Here is a 17,756-nt window from a genome sequence, read left to right as displayed (position 1 = left end):
TTCCTCTCTCCCTCTTTGGACTGACAATCATACACAAATAGATTGTATTCAATTAGATTAAAAAATACTATTAAGATCACTAATAAAAAAGTCCTCTCTCAGTTTCCTTTTAACTAAAAGGCAAATAACCAAACCACATGTACATCTAATAAAGGATATAAATATTGAAACACTGATCCAACATTATCCTTTATTGATGGATCGTTTGATTTTACACTTTTACCTGAATGTGGCTCCTTTTTTAAAAAAAAACACTTCCTCATATCCATTATGAACCTGGCTGCCTCTCTGTACACACACACACACACCATATAGTGCTACATAGGGGGTATGCTGAAAATAGAGGGTGATAAACTGGGAAGGTGAAAACTAGTGAGTGAGTGACAATGAAAAGGCAGTTTTCATACCGCTGTAGCTATAGTGCAGCAGACTAACAGCACTAATGTTTCTATTGTTGTCCTCTGTTTCATATTGTGTTGAGTGAGCATGCCGTCAGCCTGACCAATAAGAGCCAAGAGTTGCAGTGATAGGCAGGCTGAACCAGCAAATAGCCAGAAACAACTGGTCAGTGCAGCACCGCCTCAGGTACCACGTACAGATTTTAACTGGCTTCTGACTTTGTGTGGTGTGGAGTATGCTAGATTTTATATAAATATGGATGAGATCAGCTGGGGATGAACAAAATCTCCTTCAGCAACTATTAAATAGCCAGAAGGGGCCAGACAGTCAATATATTAATTCAGCGTTCCTACAGAACAGACCGTAAAGCATTCCCAACACCAAAAGTCAAAGCAATTATTTTAGCAGCTGATTTCTGTACCTTAAAAACCCAAACACACATTTATTATAGCTCTATTATGTAGGAAATGTAGGAGACGCGGACACAAATACACAGAGGGTTAACGAGGGAAGTGGGAGCTCACGGGGAACACAGGTGACACTGATAATCATAACGAGACACGGCAGGAGTAACACAACACTGACGGGAGACTATCAAAGTAAAACAGGAAGCACACAGAGACGCAGACCAGATTGGAAGAGAACACAGACATAGCGGGCTGGGAAAACATGGAATAAAACACAAGGAGGAGAAACGAGGCATGGGGACTGGCAGACACACAGAGGGGACACACAGGGGGTAAAGTCACGAGGGGAAATCAAATAAGCAACATCTTAACAGAACAACCGAGGGACCCTAAAACTGACATCAAACAACAACAATACAAGACACACAAAAAACCAGGTAGAAGTCCCGGGACCATGACACGCAGGTGGTTACATATGGTTAAAATGATTCAAATGCAGTAAGTATGCACGTTTCTCATATCAATATAGTCCATAACTTGATTACTGTCTGTAGCCCACATGATTAAACAATTTACTTACATAAAACATGTGAGTTTAGATTTTATCTACTGTATAGCCTGTATAGTAAATTAATATGTAGCCCAATAAGTATAAAATCCAGAAAGCTACACAACATGGGGCGGTTCATTTACAAACACAGGTCTAACTTGAGTTTCACACAGTTTTTATTAGAAAACAATCAAATTGTTAAATGCTTAAAGTACACAAAATGTCAGAAATCTGCACCGTCATGAACACAAATTTAAAGCTAATTTTTCGTGATTTGTTGATTAACCCTCCGAGGTCTAAATCCCACGTTGTGCACATCGACATCACAGATTTGTACAAATAAAGTTTATAACAAAGACGTGTTAAATATTAAGCTCTGGAAACAGCTTGTTGTTTTGTTGCCATAGCGATGCCTCCAGGGAAAAATTAGGGAGCAGAGCAAGAATGAGACCATATTAGTGGATATATGTTTGATAACTTTGCCTAACAATCATAAAGAAATGTTTTATATTTTGTGTGTGTGTCCTCATTATTGAGCTTTAATCCTGCATGAAGGCCGAGATGAATCTCTTAGAGTAGAACTTTACAGGAACTATTAGAATAAATAAAAATAATAACACATTGACTGCTTTAGTCTTTTAGATTCACTTCTGTCTGTTTTGTTTTGTCTCCATTTAAAAGATATCAAACTCTGAGCAAACAACTTGATGTAAAAAGAATCTCTGCACATTCCGCAGTCTTTGCTGCTAAAGTGACATCACAGCATTTAAGCAGGTTTTGAATGAAAACATCAGCATATGAACACAAAACTGAAGAGACACTGCAACCGTATGAAAGCAGACCACTATTTAGTGACATTTCCACGTTTCCCTGAGGATTAACTGCTCTGTAATTTACCAAGAACTAAAGTAAGCTCAAATTTCAGTTTATAAACTTAAGATCATTTACTTAAATATATAAAGCCGGATTTTCCTGCCTGCCAGGACAGTATTTATGTACTTTACATTGTGCAAGACTAGACTATATTTTCCATCATAGAGAGGATGATGTGGATCTATTATTCAGGAAAACAAATGTACATAAATTAGAAAATGTTCTTAATCATATCTTAGAGTGACAGAAGCTCTTTTTAACACGATTATTTCTGAGATTATTTTGTTCATTTAGGAAAATAGAGAAGACTTAAGTTTTGTTCTCAAACAAACTATTAGAATTTCTGAGAAACTGAGGCTGCGTCCACATGTTTGAAAGCGCAGCTTTGTCTCTGCATTTGGGCCTTTCTTCCACACCTAAACAGCAGATTGAGGCACTGAAAGGTGAGATTTTTGAAAACGACGTTTTTGTGTTTAGGTGTGGACGAGGAAAACGGACATTTACTCAGGCAATGTCAAAAGTGTGCGCCGCTGTTGACGTCACGCTGTGGCCACGTTAGTGTTTACATGAGATCAGTTTCTACAATGGCAGATGTAGACAACATACTGTGTCTGTTAATCTTAGTATCTGCAGTTTTTACACACTTACATATACACACACAGTTACTGTGCCTCCATTTAGAAACACAGAGGCATCAGACGTGGCTTCTACATTCAACACAGACGCTCTCACAACCCAAATCCTGACGTCGGTTTGGAATAAATGTAATTTAAAAAGATTACATTTATGTATGCTGTATGCATTTTGTCCATTCCAAAGTTGTGAATCTGTTCCAGCCAAAAAGCTGTCTTTAGTTATTAACATTTGAAACGATGAAGGCACGTGAAAGTAACACAAAATTAGCTGCTTTTCCAGAAAAAGACAAAAACTTCTCAGAAGTACGTAAGGTTTTGTGAGGTTTTCCCACCCAGGCTTCTAGACTTCTGATTGGCCAACATTTCTACACGGTTAAGATTTGGCGTGTTCTTGACAGCGTTTCACTTTGTTTTTAGCGTTTAGATGTGGAAGGAGATATTTTTTCAAAACTGCACATGTGGACTGGATTTTTTTTTTAAACGAAAAAGGAAAACGTGCGTTTTCAAACATAGCCGTGTACGTTCGGACGCAGCCTAAAGTCATCACAAAAAAAGCAAATTCTCTGAACATTCTTAGTTGAGGTTTACTGATCATTGTTGTTTTGTGTTCCTTGTAGTCAAAATGAGTGGAAGTGGAGATGGACCACAAAATAACCAAAACGGTAAGCACATGTACTCAGTCTTGAAATTGATGAAAAACAGATTTTCAGCAGATAGTTATGGATGTTAATTAAAAGATTTAATGATCTTGCAGGCCAACAGGGTAACCCACAAAGGTTTGCACATGGAGATCAGGAACCTGCTAATGAACCAGTTAATGGAGGCTTCGTGAACAATCTGTATCTCGCTCTCCGTGACATTCGTTGGTTTCTGCATGAGCTAATAGCTTCAGTACTGGAACAATATGATGACCTCTACGGTGACGATGACGACGATTACAATGACGATCACAATGACAACGATGTCAACGCTCAAAATATTAATGTGAGGGACAATAATGCCAATGCTGACAACAATGAACAGCACGAGGATCATAATGCTGTGGTTGTTGTTGGCATTGAAAATGAGGAGGCATTTGAAGACCGTGTGGATGTTCACCAGTACATCCCAGAAGAGGACCCTCAGCCAAGTGTTTCCAGGAGGAGGTCTAGAGAGATGGATGAGGAAGATTTGGAACCCAACAAAAGAATCAGATGGAGCGACGATGACTCTGACTTCTTCTCTGCTTCTGACACTGATAGCGAGGGCTGTCCTCATGTTGATAATATTGCCGATGAGGACATCAGTCAGCAGGTAACAGAAGAAGAACCGCAGCCTGGTGGATCCACGAAAAGGTCCAGAGAGGAAGACGTGGACGAAGAAGAGCGTAGTAGCAAAAAATCCAGGCTTGCAAACTCTGATTCGGGGACCAGCTCAACTGTGTACGACCACTCTGAGAGCAGCAGTGATGGACTTTTTGAAGATGCACAAGAAGAGCTTGACAACCATGAAGCTGGAGGCTCGAGGAAGCGTTCCCGAGAGGACTTTGAGGAAGAAGAGGAATACTTGCCTGTTTGCAAACTTCGGAGGTGTTCAGATGAGTCCAGCAGCAGCAGCGATGAAGACTAAGACTACTTCGACGGGTTTCTTCAGTATCCTTTTAGTAGGCTGATGGCCTACTCAGGTGACCCTGAATCCTCCATGCTGCAATAAGCTGGGCATACACTGTGCGATTTCTTTCAGTCGCGTTATTCAGCTCCTGCTCAAACTGTACGATTGACTCGCAGGGGTGAGAAGTTTGTGCCTCCATCGCTTGTGTCCAGATCACACGCCGCGCCGCCGTTCTACTCCGTCTTTTCGCTCTCATTTCTGCGTTTGCGCGTGCGCGACGCTGCGGTGACACCCTCAGGACGACAGGTTTGATTTTCTTACGATTTCTTACGACCAGCTCCCGATTGATGATCGGGAGCTGGTCGTGAGGTTTTAATCGCTTCTCGTTACCCCGTTACCCTCGTTATGTAGACGACGCACGACACACGATCAAGGCCAAACTCGGGACGATCCCCAAAACGGTCGCACGACTGAAAAATCGGCTCAAAATGGGCCAAAAATCGCACAGTGTATGCCCAGCATTAGGCTGCCGGGGGATTCCCATGATGCACTGGGTGTTTCTTCTTCACCCACTATGTTTAATAGACCTCTCTGCACTGAATGGTACTTGTTATTAACCTCTGTCTCTCTTCCACGTCTTTATACTATTTTCCCTGCCCCTCCCCAACCGGTCGCAGCAGATGGCCGCCCCTCCCTGAGCCTGGTTCTGCTGGAGGTTTCTTCCTGTTAAAAGGGAGTTTTTCCTTCCCACTGTCGCCAAAGTGCTTGCTCATAGGGGGTCATATGATTGTTGGGGTTTTCTTTGTAAGTATATCTTACAATATAAAGCGCCTTCAGCTGACTGTTGCTGTCATTTGGCGCTCTTTAAATAAAATTGAATTGAAAATTGAATAGATGTCACTGTGATGATTTCTTCCCTCCATAGAAAGCTTAGACCCAAATGCAGATTCAATGCACATGGTTAAACTATTTATGAGACTTTGTTTAAAGAGAGGGAATGGAGAACGTGGCTCGAGCTAGGAGTGTCAGCAGAGAGCAGGAACCAGAGGAAAAGCTATCGAGAGACTGAACACCTGGCTCCTGATGGGAACAATCCAACGGGAATTCTGCAACAGAGGGAGAAGAAGTTGCTGGACGGGTAAGGGAGTTTGAGGGTAGGATGAGTATGTTGGCAGAGGAGACCTAAACACAGGGAAAACAAGGTTAAACACAGGGAAGGAGCACGCCAGAACTGGAGCAGAGGGGAAGCCTAGTTACCACTGGAGATGGCAGAACAAACTGGCGAGGAGTAGCAGGCAGCGCTGGTTTAAGAAGCCCTCCTGCTGATTGTTTGCAGATGAGGCCCAGGTGAGATGCTGGAAACTCCACCTCTGAAGTGTGGACACAGTATCCCGATTCCAAGTGGAAAAGCCCCTCAGACACTTCCATGCTGCATGACAAGAAGGATGAGAAAGCATTCATGGTCCGTCCATCCGTCCGTCAGCGTAATGCCTAAAAGTTTATTCAGATGTAAATATATTACATTTTTAAATAAAGATCATCAGTGTTTTTAATGACGCTGCATTTCATTCATGTGTCTCTATTGGACAGTGTTGTAGAAGTCACAGAAGACAGGAATCAGTTCCAGCTTGGCCTGACGTTTGATCACTAGTGATGTGCGATACCACTGATTTCCTTTCCGATCCGATACCAAGTAAAATTCAGGGTGGTATCGACGATACTGATCCGATACTTTGTACAAAACTTTACTCTTTTATTGTATCTCAAATTATAGCGTCATAATCATTACAGGACATCAGATTACTTGTTCTTATCACTTAATAATGCAGAATTCATCATATAGAAATAAAAACCTGAAGTTGTGCGCTATGCGAACACCTTGCCTGCCTGCAGCACTAAAGGACTCCCTGAGAGACGTCTGTCTCACCCTAGCAGCACCCGTCCTTCTCCTCCTCTTCAGTTTGCCTCAACATAAGCTCGTCATATTCTGTGATATGATTTACTCTGAGGTGTTTGACAAGGTTAGTGGTGTTGCCACAACACCTCACTTTCCTGCCACATGTATCGCAAACCACGTCTCGGCTGTTTGTGGATGTAAAATACGTGCGCACATGACTCCAGTTACGCTCAGCCATTGTTGTGAGTGCGCACGCCACAGGCTGCCACACATTTATACAGCCGTATTTCACACATGACTATAAAAGGCGGAAGAGGGAGTAGTTCTTTCCAATGTAGACAATCTGAATGATAGTTTCTTTCCACTGTGTTCCTGTTAATGAAAAACTACAATTTCACCCAAAATGATTAAAATATCGATATTTTAATGTGGAAACCTTCTGTTTCCACATCTGGACTTTCTGTTGCTGCCCACGCGGGTGAAACTTTCTTTGAAGTGGCTCATTCAAGTTGTAATTGATAATCAATTCCCACACAATGTGAGAATCCAATCAATTTGTTTATCAGGGGAAAGGTGTGATTTTTTTAGGACACTGGAGCCTAACATTAACCGGTTTAATCTTAGCTTATTTCCATAAGAAGAAAAACATACTGAGAAAGAGATCACCAAAATATACATGTACGAATGTGAAATGGTCATATGTAGGGTGAAAGAGCTATTTGACATCTTTAAATTCAAAGTAATGTATAAATCCACTTACAGAAAACATGAAAAGGCGGAGCAGCGATGCCCATCTCAGCCAGTGTATGATGGTGGGGCAAGATGGCAGCTTCCACAACATGACGCCAGCTCCTATGTATTTTTAGTAGATAAATGATACGTTTATGTATCAATTTGTTGGAAGATGTAATTACACCTTAATTATGTAATTAGAAGCAAAAATGATTTTTTTTCTTTTCTTTATTCATTTCAGGCACAACAAAATACATATATTGAACATAAAGTGCACAAAACAAAAAACAAAAATTACCTGAAAAGGAGTGGGACGAAGAAAACTTATTAAATCCCACCCCTATACTCACTCATCAACAAAAAACAATAAGCTTCCCACAGCTACGCCCATCGTTACAACCAAACAAACCATCAACAGCCCCGGGCACATGCAAGCATCTCAACGGCAGCTCGCAACAACAATTAGAACCATCATAACTAAATACAGAATATATAATAATTATAAATTGCGTTACCACAGGTAACAGGCAATAATAATTACATAGTGACAAACACACATACATATACATACATATATATCTACACACACATGTACATACATACGCACACACTTTTTTTTTTTTTTTTTTTTTTGAATCCATACCAGCAATGGTAAGAGAACAGACATTACAGAGCACACTAAAACCATCATTGAGTATACTGTGACCAGACCAACTGTTTGTAGAGGAATTTAAATCTATGAATATTTTTGCATTGTTTCAGTTGTAAACTCAGACTGTTCCAGATTTTCACACCACATACAGACACACAAAAACCTTTACGGGTTGTTCGAGTTCTGGGTAATTTGAATTCCCCGAAGCCTCTCACATTATAAACCCTTTCTCGAATTTCAAATATAATTTGTAAATTTGTAGGTAGAAGTTTATTAAAGGCTTTGTATAAGATTATAGATGTATTGTAATTAACCAGATCCTGGAATTTAAGTAACTTTGCCTGAAGAAAGAGTTTGTGAGTATGATCTAGATAACCAGCCTTGTGAATAATACGCAGTGCTCGTTTCTGTACTGTGACTAATGGATTAGTTGTATTTTTATATGTGTTTCCCCACACTTCCACACAATATGTAAGATATGGAAGAACCAGGGTACAGTACAGAGTACGAAGTGCATCTTTATCAAGGTATGGTTTCACTTTGTTCAAAACTGCGAGGCTTCTGGAAATTTTGGTTTTTATGTGTCTGACGTGTGGTTTCCATGAAATTTTGTTATCAATTACGACTCCCAAAAATTTGTCTTCACTCACATTATCAATTGGTACACCTTCAATGATAATTGGTAATTCTATATTATATTTAAAATTACCGAAAAACATTGCTTTAGTTTTATTTATATTTAATGATAATTTATTTATGTCCATCCATTTTTTTATTAATTTTAGCTCCCTGTTTACGGTCATTACAAGATCAGTATAATCATCGCTACTGAAAAATATGTTGGTGTCATCTGCGAACAGTATGAGTTTAAGTACTTGAGAAACATCAAAAATATCATTTATGTATACATTGAAAAGTTTTGGTCCCAACACTGACCCTTGGGGAACACCACATGTAATACCAAGTTTCTCTGAGTGGTAATGCCCTATGCTAACATATTGTTCCCGACCCGTTAGGTAACTTTTTAACCAGTTACCAGCTTTCCCTCGAATACCATATCTTTCCAATTTATCCAATAAAATTGAGTGATTGATTGTGTCGAAGGCCTTTTTGAGATCAACAAAAATACCAACTGCATATTTATTTTTATCCAGTGCATTGGTAATTTCTTCTACTGCCTCAATTATCGCCATTGAAGTGGTTCTTTGCGTTCTGAAACCATACTGACCAACATTTATTATTTGATGTTTTTCAAGGAATTTTTCTAATCTTGAATTAAAAAGTTTTTCTAAAATTTTTGAGAATTGAGGCAGTAGAGAAATAGGCCTATAATTGGTAAAACTGTGTTTGTCATTACTTTTGTATAGTGGTATTACCTTCGCAATTTTCATTTTTTTTGGAAAACAACCGGACTGAAATGATAAATTACAGACATATGTTAAGGGACTAGCAATATTCAGAATAACCTGTTTAACTACAGACATATTTATGTCATGATAATCCATTGAAGACTTACTTTTACATTTTAATGTGATATTTATTACTTCTTGCTCATTTGTAGCTGAGAGGAACAGTGAAGAGGGATTTGATTTTATATTACTGATATTTTCATTTTTTTGACACGGGATGTCCGCTGCTAGTTCAGGGCCAACATTTATAAAAAATTTATTGAACCCATCTACAATGTTACTCATGTTATGATTTTCACCATTTGCATCAATGAAACATTCAGGATATGATGTTCCAGAAGATCCTTGTTTAATTAAGTTATTTAACACATCCCAAGTTCCTTTTATATTGTTTTTATTTTCATATAATCTTCTTCTATAATAAAGTTGTTTACTCGTTCTTATAATATCAGTCAATTTATTTCTATATGCTTTATATCTTTGTTCCACTTCTTTTGTTTTTACTTTGATGAACTGTTTATACAGATTGTTTTTCTTTTTGCAAGCATTGATAATTCCTTTTGTGAACCAAGGACTTTTTATCTTTTTTTTCTTTGTCTTGTGTTCGTTTACAGGACAATGTTTATTGTACAACATAGTGAATATATCTAGGAAATTATCATAAGCCTTGTCCACATCTGACTCTTCATACACCGAACTCCAATCTTGTTGTGCTAAATCGAAATTGAAGGCATGAATTGCTTCTTCATTTATTGTTCGCTTTGCTATCGTAATCTTGGTATCTATTTTTTTTAAATCACAGTCACACAAAGTAAAAACTGGTAAGTGGTCAGTTATGTCACAGACAAGCAGGCCACTATTAATTTGGAAATCCATGACATTAGTAAAAATGTTGTCAATAATAGTGGCGCTATATGATGTTATTCTGCTTGGCTTTGTTATTGTTGGATATAGTGATAAGCTGTACATCGTGTCAGTAAAGTCATCAATGGCTTTTAACCTTGTTGGGTTTAGCAAATCAATATTAAAATCACCACAGATGAATAGTAATTTTTGGTTCACCGAAGCAAACATTTTTTCTATCCATTCATAAAAGGTGTCAATACTTGAACTGGGTGTCCGATATATGCAACTTATTATAACATTTCTCTTTTTTTCATTCATGATCTCAATAGTCAAACATTCCAAAATTCCATCAATAGCCATAGACATAGTTGTTACAACATTATATTTTATAGAGTTATGAACATATATAGCAACCCCGCCGCCCGCCTTATTTAATCTATTCATGTATTTTAAATCATATCCATTCAAACAGAAATCTATTCCTTTATCGACATTGAACCAAGTTTCAGTGATGGCTATAACACTGAAGGGGCGAGAAAATTGTTGCAAGTAGTCCTTAATGAAATCAAAATTAGAGTACATACTTCTGCTGTTAAAGTGAATTAATGAGAGCTTCCCGTCTAGGTTGATTTTTTTTTCATATTGTTCCTGTGTGAAATAATTACAATTTTTAACAAAAGAAGAAAGAAAATTACTTTCAGAATCTATTTCTGGGTCTATTATATTATGCTCCTTATATTCACAATCTAGATCAATTACTTTCTGTTGGAGAATTGATTTCAACGTGTCCATGTCATTTCCTGGTGTAATTAGAGATGTTGGTGTATTTATCATTTGATTGTCATTAGAGTTATATATTGCCTCGATACATTAGTGTCAGTTGTACTTGTCCAGATCCTCCATGTTCCTCACTATCAGTACTTTTGCCTCTTCTGGTGTCCCGTTTAGCTTAATGAAAATCTTGCAGTTTGTTACCCATGTATGTTGTATTTTACCGTTCTTCTTCAGTTGCCTTGCCTTCCTCGCGATGTCTGCGTTTTTTCGTGTCAGATGCTCATTAATGAAAACGTCCGTGCCTTTCAGTTTGCGTCCTTGTTTCAGCAGTGCGACCTTGTTCTTCCGATTGACGAATCTCATAATGACGGCCGGCGGTCTGTCACTCCTCCTGGGCAGTGGGTGACATGCTCCTACGTGCTCCAGGTCCATCTCTATCCCCTTGCTTTGGAGGAAGGAGGCCACCTGTTGCTCCACCGAGCGGGTCTCCTCGTCGCTTTGCTCCCCGACGCTCCCGGCTTGATTTTTATACCGCTAATGACCACATCGTTCGTACGGGTGTACTGCTCCAGCTCATCCACCCGCCGCTCAAGATCCATAATTCGTCTGTCCTTCTCAGCATTTTGGAGGCGTAGCTGTTTTACCTCCTCCAAAAGCCCCAGAAGCAGCTCCTGCTGCGCCCTGACTGCGGCCACGTCTCCGCACAGTGCTCCGAGGGAGGTTTTTATATCCTCGACCTCCTCTGGTGTTGGGCCTTTCTTGGGTGGCATACTGTCTTTAGTTTGTGTTACTCGTGAGACTCCAATAAAATATTTATCTTAACCAGCCATTCCAGTCCAGGGGTCCTTTCTTCTTTTATTTTAACTGGCGAGCTAGCAGCTGCTAGTAGCTAATGCTAATTTTTGCTAAAGCTAATTTCTTGAATATGAAGATTAACTGTCTGTTGTTTCTTAAAGCTGTAAAGCCAGAGTATAATAGTCTGTGGGTTTACTCAGAAGAGCTTCCAGAAAGCAGCAAACTCAGGCCTGCTGGGCGAGGTCAGTTTCTCGGAGAAGTTTGAAAAGTTTGAATATTACCGGCTGAACGGCTCCGAGCTGTGAGCGGCCGTCTTGCTTTGATTACTTTAATCAAATCACCTCAAAAAATTACTGTACTTACTTTCTAAATCATTCTTTACCTCTAAAAGGGGCGGCTGTGGCTCAGGAGGTGGAGCAGGTCATCTACTAATCAGATGGTTTTTGGGTCGATCCCTGGCTGCTCCAGACTGCATGCTAACTGTCCTTGGGCAAGACATTAACCCCAAGTCACTCTCTCAATTAGATTAAAAAATACTATTAAGATCACTAATAAAAAAGTCCTCTCTCAGTTTCCTTTTAACCAAAAGGCAAATAACCAAACCACATGTACATCTAATCAAGGATATAAGTATTGAAACACTGATCCAACATTATCCTTTATTGATGGATCGTTTGATTTTACACTTTTACCTGAATGTGGCTCCTTTTTAAAAAAAAACACTTCCTCATATCCATTATGAACCTGGCTGCCTCTCTGTACACACACACACACACACACACACACCATATAGTGCTACATAGGGGGTATGCTGAAAATAGAGGGTGATAAACTGGGAAGGTGAAAACTAGTGAGTGAGTGACAATGAAAAGGCAGTTTTCATACCGCTGTAGCTATAGTGCAGCAGACTAACAGCACTAATGTTTCTATTGTTGTCCTCTGTTTCATATTGTGTTGAGTGAGCATGCCGTCAGCCTGACCAATAAGAGCCAAGAGTTGCAGTGATAGGCAGGCTGAACCAGCAAATAGCCAGAAACCACTGGTCAGTGCAGCACCGCCTCAGGTACCACGTACAGATTTTAACTGGCTTCTGACTTTGTGTGGTGTGGAGTATGCTAGATTTTATATAAATATGGATGAGATCAGCTGGGGATGAACAAAATCTCCTTCAGCAACTATTAAATAGCCAGAAGGGGCCAGACAGTCAATATATTAATTCAGCGTTCCTACAGAACAGACCGTAAAGCATTCCCAACACCAAAAGTCAAAACAATTATTTTAGCAGCTGATTTCTGTACCTTAAAAACCCAAACACACATTTATTATAGCTCTATTATGTAGGAAATGTAGGAGACGCGGACACAAATACACAGAGGGTTAACGAGGGAAGTGGGAGCTCACGGGGAACACAGGTGACACTGATAATCATAACGAGACACGGCAGGAGTAACACAACACTGACGGGAGACTATCAAAGTAAAACAGGAAGCACACAGAGACGCAGACCAGATTGGAAGAGAACACAGACATAGCGGGCTGGGAAAACATGGAATAAAACACAAGGAGGAGAAACGAGGCATGGGGACTGGCAGACACACAGAGGGGACACACAGGGGGTAAAGTCACGAGGGGAAATCAAATAAGCAACATCTTAACAGAACAACCGAGGGACCCTAAAACTGACATCAAACAACAACAATACAAGACACACAAAAAACCAGGTAGAAGTCCCGGGACCATGACACGCAGGTGGTTACATATGGTTAAAATGATTCAAATGCAGTAAGTATGCACGTTTCTCATATCAATATAGTCCATAACTTGATTACTGTCTGTAGCCCACATGATTAAACAATTTACTTACATAAAACATGTGAGTTTAGATTTTATCTACTGTATAGCCTGTATAGTAAATTAATATGTAGCCCAATAAGTATAAAATCCAGAAAGCTACACAACATGGGGCGGTTCATTTACAAACACAGGTCTAACTTGAGTTTCACACAGTTTTTATTAGAAAACAATCAAATTGTTAAATGCTTAAAGTACACAAAATGTCAGAAATCTGCACCGTCATGAACACAAATTTAAAGCTAATTTTTCGTGATTTGTTGATTAACCCTCCGAGGTCTAAATCCCACGTTGTGCACATCGACATCACAGATTTGTACAAATAAAGTTTATAACAAAGACGTGTTAAATATTAAGCACTGGAAACAGCTTGTTGTTTTGTTGCCATAGCGATGCCTCCAGGGAAAAATTAGGGAGCAGAGCAAGAATGAGACCATATTAGTGGATATATGTTTGATAACTTTGCCTAACAATCATAAAGAAATGTTTTATATTTTGTGTGTGTGTCCTCATTATTGAGCTTTAATCCTGCATGAAGGCCGAGATGAATCTCTTAGAGTAGAACTTTACAGGAACTATTAGAATAAATAAAAATAATAACACATTGACTGCTTTAGTCTTTTAGATTCACTTCTGTCTGTTTTGTTTTGTCTCCATTTAAAAGATATCAAACTCTGAGCAAACAACTTGATGTAAAAAGAATCTCTGCACATTCCGCAGTCTTTGCTGCTAAAGTGACATCACAGCATTTAAGCAGGTTTTGAATGAAAACATCAGCATATGAACACAAAACTGAAGAGACACTGCAACCGTATGAAAGCAGACCACTATTTAGTGACATTTCCACGTTTCCCTGAGGATTAACTGCTCTGTAATTTACCAAGAACTAAAGTAAGCTCAAATTTCAGTTTATAAACTTAAGATCATTTACTTAAATATATAAAGCCTGATTTTCCTGCCTGCCAGGACAGTATTTATGTACTTTACATTGTGCAAGACTAGACTACATTTTCCATCATAGAGAGGATGATGTGGATCTATTATTCAGGAAAACAAATGTACATAAATTAGAAAATGTTCTTAATCATATCTTAGAGTGACAGAAGCTCTTTTTAACACGATTATTTCTGAGATTATTTTGTTCATTTAGGAAAATAGAGAAGACTTAAGTTTTGTTCTCAAACAAACTATTAGAATTTCTGAGAAACTGAGGCTGCGTCCACATGTTTGAAAGCGCAGCTTTGTCTCTGCATTTGGGCCTTTCTTCCACACCTAAACAGCAGATTGAGTCACTGAAAGGTGAGATTTTTGAAAACGACGTTTTTGTGTTTAGGTGTGGACGAGGAAAACGGACATTTACTCAGGCAATGTCAAAAGTGTGCGCCGCTGTTGACGTCACGCTGTGGCCACGTTAGTGTTTACATGAGATCAGTTTCTACAATGGCAGATGTAGACAACATACTGTGTCTGTTAATCTTAGTATCTGCAGTTTTTACACACTTACATATACACACACAGTTACTGTGCCTCCATTTAGAAACACAGAGGCATCAGACGTGGCTTCTACATTCAACACAGACGCTCTCACAACCCAAATCCTGACGTCGGTTTGGAATAAATGTAATTTAAAAAGATTACATTTATGTATGCTGTATGCATTTTGTCCATTCCAAAGTTGTGAATCTGTTCCAGCCAAAAAGCTGTCTTTAGTTATTAACATTTGAAACGATGAAGGCACGTGAAAGTAACACAAAATTAGCTGCTTTTCCAGAAAAAGACAAAAACTTCTCAGAAGTACGTAAGGTTTTGTGAGGTTTTCCCACCCAGGCTTCTAGACTTCTGATTGGCCAACATTTCTACACGGTTAAGATTTGGCGTGTTCTTGACAGCGTTTCACTTTGTTTTTAGCGTTTAGATGTGGAAGGAGATATTTTTTCAAAACTGCACATGTGGACTGGATTTTTTTTTTTTTTTTAAACGAAAAAGGAAAACGTGCGTTTTCAAACATAGCCGTGTACGTTCGGACGCAGCCTAAAGTCATCACAAAAAAAGCAAATTCTCTGAACATTCTTAGTTGAGGTTTACTGATCATTGTTGTTTTGTGTTCCTTGTAGTCAAAATGAGTGGAAGTGGAGATGGACCACAAAATAACCAAAACGGTAAGCACATGTACTCAGTCTTGAAATTGATGAAAAACAGATTTTCAGCAGATAGTTATGGATGTTAATTAAAAGATTTAATGATCTTGCAGGCCAACAGGGTAACCCACAAAGGTTTGCACATGGAGATCAGGAACCTGCTAATGAACCAGTTAATGGAGGCTTCGTGAACAATCTGTATCTCGCTCTCCGTGACATTCGTTGGTTTCTGCATGAGCTAATAGCTTCAGTACTGGAACAATATGATGACCTCTACGGTGACGATGACGACGATTACAATGACGATCACAATGACAACGATGTCAACGCTCAAAATATTAATGTGAGGGACAATAATGCCAATGCTGACAACAATGAACAGCACGAGGATCATAATGCTGTGGTTGTTGTTGGCATTGAAAATGAGGAGGCATTTGAAGACCGTGTGGATGTTCACCAGTACATCCCAGAAGAGGACCCTCAGCCAAGTGTTTCCAGGAGGAGGTCTAGAGAGATGGATGAGGAAGATTTGGAACCCAACAAAAGAATCAGATGGAGCGACGATGACTCTGACTTCTTCTCTGCTTCTGACACTGATAGCGAGGGCTGTCCTCATGTTGATAATATTGCCGATGAGGACATCAGTCAGCAGGTAACAGAAGAAGAACCGCAGCCTGGTGGATCCACGAAAAGGTCCAGAGAGGAAGACGTGGACGAAGAAGAGCGTAATAGCAAAAAATCCAGGCTTGCAAACTCTGATTCGGGGACCAGCTCAACTGTGTACGACCACTCTGAGAGCAGCAGTGATGGACTTTTTGAAGATGCACAAGAAGAACTTGACAACCATGAAGCTGGAGGCTCGAGGAAGCGTTCCCGAGAGGACTTTGAGGAAGAAGAGGAATACTTGCCTGTTTGCAAACTTCGGAGGTGTTCAGATGAGTCCAGCAGCAGCAGCGATGAAGACTAAGACTACTTCGACGGGTTTCTTCAGTATCCTTTTAGTAGGCTGATGGCCTACTCAGGTGACCCTGAATCCTCCATGCTGCAATAAGCTGGGCATACACTGTGCGATTTCTTTCAGTCGCGTTATTCAGCTCCTGCTCAAACTGTACGATTGACTCGCAGGGGTGAGAAGTTTGTGCCTCCATCGCTTGTGTCCAGATCACACGCCGCGCCGCCGTTCTACTCCGTCTTTTCGCTCTCATTTCTGCGTTTGCGCGTGCGCGACGCTGCGGTGACACCCTCAGGACGACAGGTTTGATTTTCTTACGATTTCTTACGACCAGCTCCCGATTGATGATCGGGAGCTGGTCGTGAGGTTTTAATCGCTTCTCGTTACCCCGTTACCCTCGTTATGTAGACGACGCACGACACACGATCAAGGCCAAACTCGGGACGATCCCCAAAACGGTCGCACGACTGAAAAATCGGCTCAAAATGGGCCAAAAATCGCACAGTGTATGCCCAGCATTAGGCTGCCGGGGGATTCCCATGATGCACTGGGTGTTTCTTCTTCACCCACTATGTTTAATAGACCTCTCTGCACTGAATGGTACTTGTTATTAACCTCTGTCTCTCTTCCACGTCTTTATACTATTTTCCCTGCCCCTCCCCAACCGGTCGCAGCAGATGGCCGCCCCTCCCTGAGCCTGGTTCTGCTGGAGGTTTCTTCCTGTTAAAAGGGAGTTTTTCCTTCCCACTGTCGCCAAAGTGCTTGCTCATAGGGGGTCATATGATTGTTGGGGTTTTCTTTGTAAGTATATCTTACAATATAAAGCGCCTTCAGCTGACTGTTGCTGTCATTTGGCGCTCTTTAAATAAAATTGAATTGAAAATTGAATAGATGTCACTGTGATGATTTCTTCCCTCCATAGAAAGCTTAGACCCAAATGCAGATTCAATGCACATGGTTAAACTATTTATGAGACTTTGTTTAAAGAGAGGGAATGGAGAACGTGGCTCGAGCTAGGAGTGTCAGCAGAGAGCAGGAACCAGAGGAAAAGCTATCGAGAGACTGAACACCTGGCTCCTGATGGGAACAATCCAACGGGAATTCTGCAACAGAGGGAGAAGAAGTTGCTGGACGGGTAAGGGAGTTTGAGGGTAGGATGAGTATGTTGGCAGAGGAGACCTAAACACAGGGAAAACAAGGTTAAACACAGGGAAGGAGCACGCCAGAACTGGAGCAGAGGGGAAGCCTAGTTACCA

The 17,756-nt window shown here is 40.1% G+C and overlaps 3 protein-coding genes across 5 annotated transcripts in view; all 3 read left to right on the top strand.

Moving 5' to 3' along the window:
• Nucleotides 1–17,756, top strand: part of LOC146374364 (uncharacterized) — a 57,473-nt gene that overhangs the window by 5,827 nt on the left and 33,890 nt on the right. The gene's annotated exons all lie outside the window — the stretch shown is intronic.
• Nucleotides 1,114–4,472, top strand: LOC146374369 (uncharacterized). 2 transcript variants are annotated; one of them, XM_084951701.1, is made up of 3 exons: nt 1,114–2,264; nt 3,482–3,526; nt 3,619–4,472. In XM_084951701.1, exons 2-3 carry the CDS (start codon nt 3,487–3,489, stop codon nt 4,470–4,472), a joined length of 894 nt encoding a protein of 297 aa, XP_084807827.1. In that variant the 5' UTR covers nt 1,114–2,264; nt 3,482–3,486. The 2 variants fall into 2 exon arrangements, with proteins under 2 accessions (XP_084807827.1, XP_084807828.1); XM_084951702.1 differs by lacking the exon at nt 1,114–2,264 and having other exon boundaries at nt 3,372–3,526.
• Nucleotides 13,734–16,515, top strand: LOC146374368 (uncharacterized). 2 transcript variants are annotated; one of them, XM_084951263.1, is made up of 3 exons: nt 13,734–14,301; nt 15,525–15,569; nt 15,662–16,515. In XM_084951263.1, exons 2-3 carry the CDS (start codon nt 15,530–15,532, stop codon nt 16,513–16,515), a joined length of 894 nt encoding a protein of 297 aa, XP_084807389.1. In that variant the 5' UTR covers nt 13,734–14,301; nt 15,525–15,529. The 2 variants fall into 2 exon arrangements, with proteins under 2 accessions (XP_084807389.1, XP_084807390.1); XM_084951264.1 differs by lacking the exon at nt 13,734–14,301 and having other exon boundaries at nt 15,415–15,569.

The sequence above is a fragment of the Perissodus microlepis genome, chromosome 14 (genome assembly GCF_051167445.1).
Source record: "Perissodus microlepis isolate ML-2025 ecotype Zambia chromosome 14, ASM5116744v1, whole genome shotgun sequence".
Classification (NCBI taxonomy): domain Eukaryota; kingdom Metazoa; phylum Chordata; class Actinopteri; order Cichliformes; family Cichlidae; genus Perissodus; species Perissodus microlepis.
Note: the sequence above shows the minus strand (reverse complement) of the source record. Positions and strands in the feature narration are given on the sequence as shown.

Bases quoted from the DNA above. Each gene is read 5' to 3' on its own strand.
- LOC146374368 (XM_084951263.1), top strand. From the start codon at position 15,530: ATGAGTGGAAGTGGAGATGGACCACAAAATAACCAAAACG. The intron at 15,570-15,661 runs GTAAGCACATGT...ATGATCTTGCAG, and splicing joins ACCACAAAATAACCAAAACG to GCCAACAGGGTAACCCACAA.
- LOC146374369 (XM_084951701.1), top strand. From the start codon at position 3,487: ATGAGTGGAAGTGGAGATGGACCACAAAATAACCAAAACG. The intron at 3,527-3,618 runs GTAAGCACATGT...ATGATCTTGCAG, and splicing joins ACCACAAAATAACCAAAACG to GCCAACAGGGTAACCCACAA.